Source organism: Crocodylus porosus, unplaced genomic scaffold (assembly GCF_001723895.1).
Source record: "Crocodylus porosus isolate Cpor-Errol unplaced genomic scaffold, CroPor_comp1, whole genome shotgun sequence".
Lineage (NCBI taxonomy): Eukaryota > Metazoa > Chordata > Crocodylia > Crocodylidae > Crocodylus > Crocodylus porosus.
Genome location: NW_017728931.1, coordinates 42,025,916 through 42,037,338, shown reverse-complemented (window position 1 = coordinate 42,037,338; position 11,423 = coordinate 42,025,916). Strand labels below are relative to the sequence as shown.

The 11,423-nt window shown below is 45.5% G+C and overlaps 1 protein-coding gene across 1 annotated transcript in view; it reads right to left on the bottom strand.

The window, feature by feature from the left end:
• SLC37A3 (solute carrier family 37 member 3) overlaps positions 1-11,423 on the bottom strand; it is a 36,860-nt gene that overhangs the window by 25,179 nt on the left and 258 nt on the right. Inside the window, exons 2-6 of the mRNA XM_019544704.1 lie at positions 7,692-7,866; positions 6,836-6,950; positions 4,418-4,510; positions 2,165-2,248; positions 314-459 (exon numbers count right to left, since the gene is read on the bottom strand). Coding sequence (XP_019400249.1) covers positions 314-459; positions 2,165-2,248; positions 4,418-4,510; positions 6,836-6,950; positions 7,692-7,792 — 539 coding nt within the window. The 5' untranslated portion in view covers positions 7,793-7,866. The remainder of the gene's footprint in view (positions 1-313; positions 460-2,164; positions 2,249-4,417; positions 4,511-6,835; positions 6,951-7,691; positions 7,867-11,423) is intronic.

The following is an 11,423-nucleotide window of genomic DNA, read 5'->3' as shown; positions in this document are numbered from 1 at the left end:
TTTCCCAGCCAGCGGATCATGGTGGAGCCAAGGCCACAACTGGCCGGTTTGGCCAAGAGGTGATCATGGGATACCAGATCAAAAGCTTTTTTGAAGTCCCTCTTGAAGTGCGGCGCCCAGAACTGGAGGCAGTACTCCAATTGCGGCCTGACCAGTGCCACATTCTTCTATGTGCTTTTTATTGCCTGGGTGCTGCATGCATAAGAATACTATCACTTAGCAACCCTAACTTGATTTGTAAAAAGATTTTCTGTTTAGGAATTTCAATCAAAACTGTAAAGATTAACCCAGTGACAGGAGAAATATGACGTACCCAGCTTTTCCAAACCAGTTTCCCATGACAGCAACAACGCAGGGCCAACCGGTGGACTGCAATAAGCCATTCAGGACCCATAAGCAGCAGTAGAACCACTTGTTGTAGAAGTGCAGCCATTCTGTGACAGTACCGAACAAAAATACCTGTGGAAGGGGAAAGGAAGAGGAGAAAAAACTGTTGCTGCCACTAGATTGTGATGCATAGGAGCTATCAAGGCTAACCAATCCTACCTGAACCCTGAGAAAGAGAGGAAATTAAAGAAAAAAAACGGGACACAGTGCCTCAAATTAGATTTAGAGGCAACAGCGCCACCTCCTGCATCTCCAATAGTACTTTCTGAAGCACCCCAAGCACCTCCGTCCAGTGCTGAACCTAGCTTAGTCACAAGATTACAACCCAAAGAGTTATGGCTGCAGGTTATTCACAAAACAAGATGTACAAGAGATTTGTAGCAATATTTTAATACATTAGCTTTAGCAATTTCTACTTAACCAATGCATAAACCTTGCTATGTCTCTCACAAAAAACTTGCAAAAAAACACAACCCCTTCCAACAGTACTTCTATTCTTTCCTTCACAAATGCTCAACAGCAAAGAGTAGAGTTGGATGTCAAATTATTAAAACACTAGGAATTAATATTATATATACATATATAAATCTGCAATTGGTCTCCCAGGTATTGGGATGAATCTGAGGCATAATGCATATTTTGAATAATACATCTTGACAACATAAAATTCATTCACTACATATGCATGGAAACTTGAGACTAAACTAGTCATCCATTCTTTACAAATATTCCCTTTTAAATATTTTTACACACACACACCCCTCCATCTGAAAAAAAAAGATACTTTAATACCAGTTTATTAGTTACCATTTCCTAAAAACATTGAATAAGATGCTTGGAAAGCATACATTTATAGTGTCAAGCATTTAAAGTTACATAGAGACTTGGAAAACATTCAGGATGCACAGAATGAAGAGCGCAGGCCCAGATTTGTCCCTCAAAAACTCAAGCAACTCCTGAAGTCTTTAATCTTACCAACATAAAGTTCTGTTGACACACCTATGTTGGCTAGGGGCATGAAATGATTACACTTCACAGCTAACATAGCTATAACAGCAAATCCTCATATGCTGATGCAACTCAACAGTAGAGAGCTCCTGCTCACAGTTGTGTCTGTTCCCAAACCCCAGCTGCTGCAGCTTTGAAAGCAGCAGCTCCATAATGGACAGACATGCATTTTAAATGTGCCAAATCCCGATCCAAGTTGGAGCGCTTCAGCACTGGGCAGAAGTCTGGAGGCTACACCATGGAGGACTTCAAAATGGCCACAAAGGCATGCAGTGTTGGTGCTCTCCAGCCAAGGTCTTCACAAGTTCCCAGCAATAGCCAAGCACACATGAAAATGTTCACTGACTTTCTTGATCTTAGCCCTCTGTTCAGAATGTGAGGGTACCAAAGCACTGCAGAATGACAAGTGATCATGCAACCCCCAATTACACTCCACTGGAGGATGCATACCTTTCAAGGAACCACTTCAAAGTCATTCTCTTTTATAAGGATGATTCTTGAAGTGCTTCTTCAGCTACAAAAACCTGCTACAACTACCTGGAACACTTCAAAGACACTTGGAGTCCTACAAACAGCATGTCTGTTCATGGCCAACACAAACTAAGCCTAGGCCAGAGACCCTCAGGGATTTCACACAAAAATTCATGGTGTCAAAAATATTCAGACCTTTAGGTTTAAAGACACAGAAATAATGTCATTCTATTCTAACCAAAAATATGAGTTTCACATTAATGAAGTTCTGACTGGAGAGAGGCATTTTCCAACTTACCACCAGTGCAGAGGAGCACATGCCAAAAGACAAAACCCAGCGTAAGTTCAGGCGATCTCCAACTATGCCACTGACAAAGAGACCCTAAGAACACAAATGAGCAGGTGAAAGTCAAAATTTATACTTGTATTAAAGTGTTTCCTTAAGAGTTAAAGGAATGCTGGGAAATCAAGCTTCAACCCTGAAACAAGAAAACTTTTATAAATCTAACCTACTGTCAAGAGAAACAACTGACAGAGAACCCCCTTGAACGTCTACAACCCAAATTCAGCCACACTGAACTAATTCAAGACAGCTAGGAAGTGACACTGATCAAATTATGAACTAAAGTAAAGCTGTTAATCTGGTTTTGGTGTCCGAAACAGTGAAAACTAAGATTTCTGAAAGTTCAGCTCTAATTCAGGATGTTACTGGTAATTCAAGGCAGGCATATTTGCAAGAGCCAAGGACTTTCTGGGCTCAAAAGCTTATCCAACATCTATTTTACCTACACGGTTGGCCCAAAACATGATAGCACAAAAAGCCCTTGCCTCTTGCAAACATCCTAGAACATCACAACTGCAATGACACTCCAACCCTAAAGATATCTGTCCAACTTTAGAAATGTGACAAAGGAATGTTGTTAAGTAGAGATGCACCAATGCATTGGCTGCATATCGGACTGGCACCAATACAAGGAAAATAAACATGATCAGCCATCGACTTTTTTTGCCATGTCCGATAATGTCACGATAAATGCCGCACGCATGTGCGCAGCTGCAGCACGTACGCAGCCAGGAATGCAGCCCGGCAACTTGGAAAGCAGCATTTGGCTGCTAAGTCTGTGTGGGGGGAAGGGGAGTAGGAGAGGGAAGGGGCATGGGGGAGTGGGGGGACAGATCAAGGTCCCCATGGTGAGGATGTGGGACAGGAACTAGGTTTGGGATGGGGGCAGGCGCTGCCCAGCCCAACCAGGGTGGTGAATGTGACGCTGGGGCAGTGGCAATGCATAGGGGGTGCACATACACCCTGAGAGCCAGCGTTCCTGGGCAAGGGAGGCAGGCAACAGCGCTGGTGCCGCCCCACCCCCTGAGTGCTGGCTGGGGAAAAGGGGTGCCAGGAGAAGTGGTCCCCCTGCGGCCGATCACACTCACCTGGAAGTGGAAGTCTGTAACAACCACACTCCCCCAATCAGAGAGATTACCCACGGTGGGACCCTCCCACCCTGGTCACTGACTGTATGCTGGAGGGGGCAAGTGCCTGCCCCGACTCAGGAGGCACACCAGCTGCCCATACCCCAGGAGGGCAGTTCATCTAGGGGGTGTGGAGGGGAAGCAGCTCCACGCCACTACGCGCACACCCCTGAGGGAGGCATGGGGGGGCATGTGCCCCCCCAATTTGTGTGCAGGGCAAAGGTGGGGAATTTTGAGGTGGCTCTAGCCCCCCCAAACTCCACCAGCACCGCCCCTGTTCAGGGCACTCTGCTCTGCTGCCTTTCCCTTGGCAGCCAGGCCACGTGAGGGAAAGGCAGCAGAGTAGTGCCCAGAGCACGAGCAGCGCTGGGGTGGGAGGCTTGAGGGGACTAGAACCACCCCAAAATTCCATGTAAAAACCTTTCTGGAGGGAAGGCCCAATTAAGGTAGCTCGGTCCTAAGGGAGGCCACCACTTCCCTCTGCCACCAAATTGTCACCTGTTCTGCCAAGTCTGCCCTGCCAAATTGCCATTGAAACCCCAACTTCATGGGCTGAATAAATATCACTTAGGGTACCTGCTGACGTGTGAGACTGCTGCTCCAACACACTGTAATTACAGCATGTTGAAGCATATTCGATCAGTGAAGTCGGTGGGAGTGTACCAATTAGCATGCTCCAGCAAACTCTGCATCTTGTGTATTCAGCATCCCTGCGTTCCAAATTGGCAGTGGGCCACTTTAACTAAAGCTCCTCAAATGAGCTTCAGTTAAAGCACCCTGCTGCCATTTTAGAGCACAGGAAACTGAATTCACAAGACACTGAGGGCACTTTCAATTGGCTCTCAGAGCTACTCTAATTATAGAGCCTCCCCACCCCTGCCACTCCCTGGAGCACAAGTAAAGAAGCCCTTTGGACTGAATCCAGCCCCTGGGTTGTAGATAGCCAATCCCTACTCTAACATCATTAGTATCAGCCACACCTAGACAGCAGATCTTCTCCTCCTCTCCTCTTTTACCTGAACAAAAAAAAATTAGTAGGTGACCATCCCCCACCATTTCCACCCCAGTATATTTTACTCACCACAGCATAAGAAAAGAGAAAGATAGTGTCCAAAGTCCCCAAGAAGAGAGTGGCTTCTTCCGCAGTAGAAAATAAATGGCTACTGTTCCAAAGCTAAAAAAGAAACAGGTCACATCATGAATCTCTGTAGAGCCTGGTTTTACTTTGTTCTTAAGCAATACAATTTCATCTGCTTCACATACAAAACATACAAAAGCCTATCTGTTAAAATATTTTCATGACTGATTGAATCAAAACTATCTTTGATCTATTGCAAAAAGCTCTCAATGCCTTCTTCTAAGTACCTCAACTACCTTCCAAAACCCATGAGAAGCAGCCAGGAATGAGAAACATGCCACAGAAGTACAGGCTCCCTTGCATACAATCTCTCCTGGAACTTTCAATCTAAAAATTAAACAAGTAACCTGATAAGTGACAGGCCACAACTATGGAGGAAAGACAAACAAAAAAAAAGCAAAGGGAAAGTGCTATTGTTCTTGGGAAAGTGCTATTGACAAAGCATTTCAATGACTGACTTTATTGCTAGCTTGTGTTTAAACGGGGATTTAATTTTATTTTCAGTGCGATCTGACGCAGGAAGGAAAGTGGTAATCCCAAAGCTTACATCAGTGATAGACCACAAGCTGAAAACAGTTAGCTTTCAGGATGGATTGGGAGGATAAAAAAAGAGTTTATCAGAAAAACTAACTAATGCTTAAGGGTAGGATTTCCTGTGCTAGGAGGCATTTACTCCACTTTATCAACTGCACTTTTGCTTCTGTCAAACTCTTTCTGGGCACCTTTTCTTTTTTAATGTGTATACACAATCAGGCCTGATTTGTGACAGGCGCTTTATTTGCTCTGTAATGACAACAGATGCATTTCCCATCTCTTTGCCTTTAGCCAGGTCAGCACATGGAGTCTTTCCAGCCAAGTACTTGTTATACCTACCCTTACTCTGCTTATGAAATCTATCCAGGCTATAGCTTACCAACAATTCTATTTCATTAGGTTTTTCAAAAATGTAATATACCCTGACATGCCTAAAAAAAAGGCTAAAGACCTCTAATTATTGCCACTAGAGGTCACTAGAAGCCTCTAGATCAGTAAATCCCCAAACCATGGCAGGCAGTTCAAAAGACCATAACCAAGCAGCCTGGCCACGCATTGCACAGGGTCACCCCTTATTTCTCAACTAAAAGTGTGAGAAGGGTGCATAGTGATCTGTGAGCAATTGTGAACATGAACTGTGATCTGATCAGCAAAGCAGTCCTCAAGCCACTGATCTATGTTATTTTGCTACCACAATAATTGTATTATCTCCTCTCAAAGAAAGTTAAGCATATAAATAAAGTGGTTCAATTCTAATTAATAGTTACAATATTATATCACTCTACTTTGTTTCACAGCTACCAATGTACGCTAGTCTCTTTATAAACATATGTAAATAAATACATTTATATATGTGTAAAAATATGTAAGCCAGAGAGCTGTAAATAGATCAGAAGTTTACCATTTATAATCATTATAAACACAAAAGTATCAGCACTTCTCCTTTTGGCAAGCATTCAAAGGACTGGCTATTTCTATAAATAACAAGGCCAGTCCGAGTTACCAATAGCAAGAATAAGAGGTCTGGAAGACGCCACTCTTTCACCAATGGATTTAGGAAAAAATACTTCCCTGCGGACAAGTTATTAATGTGTGGCTCCCTGTATTATCATCCTGAAGCATTTAGAGCTAGCCACAGTCGGAGACAGGCCAATACAGCATGGCAATCCTGTGTTCCTAACACAAAAAGGATCTTTCTCTGCTAGTGTTTCAAATTAATGGGAGATGCACATAAGCATGGGAGGAAAAATAAGCATTTGCACAGGGAAGCAGCCAAGTGCAGTATATTTACTACGTCCAAATACTGTTGAAACACACACTGATTTTACTATAAAAAAAGACATTGGGAACTGCTGTTTGTTCAGCACTTTTGAAAAAGCAGGACAACTGTGTGCGCCTAGGTTTAGTCACACAACTAAAGAATATTATGGCTGCTACGTTAAACAGGTTGGATCTTGGGACAGTTCGTCTTCCCCTCCAGTGCTGGCCAGCCTAAAAAAGAAAAATCCCACCACTAACACCACCAAAGCTCGGATGCAACATATCAAGCAGACTGAGGTGCAACTCCCAGTGCCACAGACACTGGTTTTTCCTGTTTTCATTCTACTGGCTACAGTACAAATTTTTCCTCTAGACACACCACCCCCATTCTAACATTTTAACTGTCACTTCTCAGAAAGTTCCTTTAATGGCCCACTGGGAAAGACTCTGCTAACCAATGATGACCCACAGTCTATAGGTTGAGGACAACTGTGGTCAGTCACCTGAGGCTTCAAACATTGTAGTCAAAGGCACCCCTGGTGGACAGAGAGAGTTGCCTGTCCTTACCTCATATGGCTGGAGTTCCATGGCAGTGCTGTTGAGGAAAGTAGGGGTCCACTGGCTAGAAATGCTGACCTTGACATTGCTGAAAGTCTTTCTGGAAGCATGGAGCAGGGAGTAACTATCAAAGGGAAAGAAAACAAAGAGACTGTCAGCCCATCACTGGAACAAAAAAGGGAAAATGGCTCAAGATTCAACAGACAGTCCTTCATAGGGCCAGACAAAAATGAAGCTCTAATTGCTTAGGGAAATTAAGGAGACGGGGGAAAGAAGTCGCCTAATATACTGCAGGACACCCTAAATTTTGTTTATGAGGAAGGAATACCAGGCCCAGGAGTGAATGTCATCAGCATCACATTTCTGTAAAACATCCACCGGTTATACTCTTCCTCTGCCTAGAAAACTGGCTGAAGAATATAGAAGGGAAGAGAGCTCCTAGCAGTCATACAGTGCTCTTGCTGGGTAGACCACTCATTAGAGCTCTTCCCAGTAGTGGGATCTGGACATTACTTTATGCCAGTTTTGGGAAGCTGCTCACCACACTGGTTCTTCAACAACTTCTGGTTTCTGGTATTTTGCAACAGAAGTCTGTATGCAGCAGAAAATGCAGTTCAGACATTCCGTCATCAGGAGTACTGCTCACAGCAACATCCAACACCAGGTACTATGTGCCTGCGCATTTGGTTAGCTCAACAAAACAGAAGCTCTGACATCACAATCTCTACAGTCTTGCTTCTTTGCTTGTAAAGAATTTAGTACAAGGCATTCTCATTACCCTCCTTTTCCTCCTCTCCATATGTCCACTACCCCCAACTCACACGAGTGAACAAACACCACAGAGATCCAGGAGCAGCTGACCTACCTGAAAAAGGTAAGCAGGAACACAGCAATGTGATGATGAGTGCAAATGGACGCAAGGGCCCTGTTTCCAGGCTGCCTCCGTAAGCTCCCAGGCATAGCCATCCTTCTGGCCTCCCTTCCCGCTCCTGCCCTTGGCCTCAGGGGCTGGACGGTAGCTTAAGTCATCTCGGTTCTCACTTAAAAAAGAAAAGAAAAAAAATACTATCTTTAAAGAAATCTCAAAATATAAACAACATCTCAAAAAACTGTTCAGCAAGTAGCTGGAAAGTGAGGTTAGGTTAGAGTGGTGATTCTCAACCAGGGTGCCAGGGCACCCTGGGGTGCCTCAAGGTTCTTTCAAGGGTGACATACAATGTTAGCATTGCTAGGTTTGCAAGCATAATCACAAGATAAACCCAGAGATTGCAAACAGAAATTCATAACTGTGGTCTGAGTTCTTTGCTACAGAAATATATTAGACAAATTTTTGTGTTGTCAAAAAAAGAGTGAAAACTAAGAGCTGGCATTTTCTAAGGGGTGCCTCAAGTCTCAAAAAGGTTGAGAACCACCAATTTAAAAGCCAAAGTGCTAGTAGTCAAGCACCTAAGCTTGGTTAAAGACGGACTGTCGGAAAACTCCAGGTCATGTCCCTGTACAATACCAGGTGAACCATTTCTTTGCCTTTCAGTGTCCCCATATGAAGAGCACTGACACCAAATACCTATATGAACAAGAAGATGAAGTCACAGAGTAGAAACCTTTATTTAAAGGTTCTAATCTAGATGAGAGAAACCACAGAGGAACAGTACAGTCGTTGCTACAAATTAAGTTGAATGGAACAGACTTGAGAGGTTCCTGCCAATTTTACGTAAAATTAATCTATTCTCATCTTCAAAGTGGGTACTTAAAGAAAAATACTTGTGCTAAAATTACTGCTACCTATGAAAGAAAATGAGTGCATGGTTTATATCCTGGGATACCCTAGAGCCTACTGAATGTTACATCATCAATTTCTGCTCGATAATTTCATCGTCGATAGCAGTACCTCAGTAACAAAGTGATTTTTGGGACAGCTTTTTTTTTTCTTTTTTTTGCAAGCTCATTTTATGAAAGTTAGAAGGGCAAATACATTGCAACCTGCACACACTGTTGAGACAGGATTGGGTGGTGGGGAGATAAACTTATGCTGTGGTAATTTCCACACTGACCAGTCAAGTCAAATTAGAGAACCATGCAGTGTGAGCTGCATTTTAAAACAGCCTGCCAGGGGTGAGCAAAATACAGCCTGCCAACTGGATCCAGCCTGCCAAGGGATTTTATTCGGCCCGCGGCAGGTCCCTTGGCCCCACCTGGCCCAGGCATGGAGGGCAGCCTGAGCCATGGCATGTTCAGCTGGTCCCACCACCTGGGGCACACAATGGGGCTGGCGTGGAACAGCACCCAGACTCTTTCCCAGAGCTCCGGTGGCAGCGGCTTTCTGGCTGCCACTGCCAGTGTCACTGCCACTGCTGCACCCAGCTCTGATGCCCAAGCACCCCAGCTCATCCACCCAACACTCACCAGAGGCACCAAGTGAAGCAGGTGTGCAGGGTCTCCACAGAGACCAACCCAGGACCCCCACAGGCAGGGCATGCTGGGCCAGATGGATGGGCGGAGAGTAGTGTCCGAGGGGGACTGACAGGCCAGGCCAGGATTATGAGATGGTGACAGTACACGGTCAGGGCCCAGGGTAGAGCCACAATCTGCTCCCTGCACATTCTTGCGACAGGTGCCAGTTCCACAGGAAGATGCATGTGGGGAGCAGATTGCAGCTATGCCCCACCCTCCGTTGCACTGGGTCAGCACCCCCACCCCTCCAACAGCTGACCAAAACTCCCTGAATGGCCCTCCAGCCCAAATAATTCTCTGCCTCTAATCTAGACCCAAACATTCTGCATTCGCGTAGTTTATCAGAGTCGAGAAACACAGAAATCCTCTCTTTGTGTTTGCAGACATCCTTACTGTGCTTTACTCATTCAACAAGCCTCCAAGAAGACAACACATTGCCTCAAGTTCAGTTTGGAGAACACCTTGCCATCCAGTTTCCCACTTGCTTTTCTAAATTCCTGGTGCTGAACTGCTTCTTAAATCAACTGAGATCCCCAGGGCAGGAAATGGACTGTTTGTTGAAAAGCCCCCTGGTGATGGTTAGTCCACGGGTCCGCCCACTCTTCCTATGTTTTTGAAGAGGTTGCATGAAACTGAGTTCCACAGTAGACGCCTTCTTTCTGAGCATGCTCAAGACAGATGCGCATTTGCAATTAACCTTGCCACAGCTACTAACTGCATTAAAGCAAGGAAGCCTACACTTTTCCTAATGCTTTTTAAAAATGATAAAGTTTCTAGCATGGGCAAAGCAGAAGAGGAGGGAAAACACAGGGATGACTACTTCTGCACAGTGCAAATTCTGTAACAGCACTTCCATCCTGGATCTCAGGATTGACAAGACAGGATTGGTGGCAGTGCAGCCACCAGACTCTTACAAAATAAAGGAGCATCTTCCCTTGTTCAAATGAGAAAACTTGCTCTTTCTTCCTCTCCTGCCCTCCCCTGCCACTAAGAACAAGTCTTTAAAGGAAAGCAAGCCATCTTAAAACACATCCTGCCCGTTGGGCAACTCAGAAGAGAGAAGGTCCCTCCCTGCTGTGAGGAATTTATCCCATGAAGCATAAACTTGACTTCTAGAACTTTAGCAAACACAAATATAACAGCTCACTGGTCACATTTCTCCAACCCCTTTTTAAAACCTAACCGGTGTTTACCGCAAGGTCTGGGAGGTATTTATATAGCACCTATCACTGCAAAACCTAAGGTAACCTTCCCTCCAGCCTGTTCATATCAGCTGCCTTTCTTGAAGGTGACCTGCAGAGGCACAATAAATGGTTGCAGTCTCTCTCTCTTTTTTTCTCTCTATCCCATAAAGAAGAAGGGAAAAAAGAGGCCAGAATTGGGAACTGGCAGGTCTACACGAGGGGTGGAAGCCACAGAGCCTTCAGCTGCAGGGAGCAGGGAGCCACTTTTCAGATGAGCTACTGTCTTTAACTTGTTCCAGAAGCTGAAGTTAGGATTGGCGAAGATGTCTGACCCAGCTTTCTACACGTTCCTAGTGCAGTTAATCTGTGCAATCCGGGGAACAGGCATCATTTGAACTTGTTGCCTTTTTACTCAGTAGCTACTACTCTTCTGACATGAAAACACGGTCAAATACATCTAAAAATGAACAGATGAAGGAAGCCCTAAAGGGGCCAAAATGAAGCAGGATTTCAGTGGCAGTGCCTAAACCTGGGCTTCTCGGTGGAGGGCAGCACTGCAGGCACCCCCCTGGTGCTCAACCCTCCCGGAGTGGCCAGGAGTGTACCGGAAAAGGCATCGATTTCCCGGTGACAACTAAAAGCAGTCCGGGAGATGGATACTGAGAAGGGTTTGAACAGTACAATTAAGGGCGTTACATCATGCTGGGGGGAGGAATCTCCCCGAAATAGCTTCAGTCAGAGCTGACAACCCTACGAGGGGATAACCCCGGCCCCACAACCTGAGGCAGACAGTGAGCACGGCCTGACGCCCGCCTGCCCCCCGGGACTGCCCCCGTGGCAGGGCCCTGGGTGCGTGGCAGCCCCCGGCGGGCGCCATGGAAAAGACCCCTCCGCCCTCCCCGCGTCACGAGGCCCATGGAGCCCACCCACATCACCCGCGCTCCCCAACCGCCCGCAGCCCC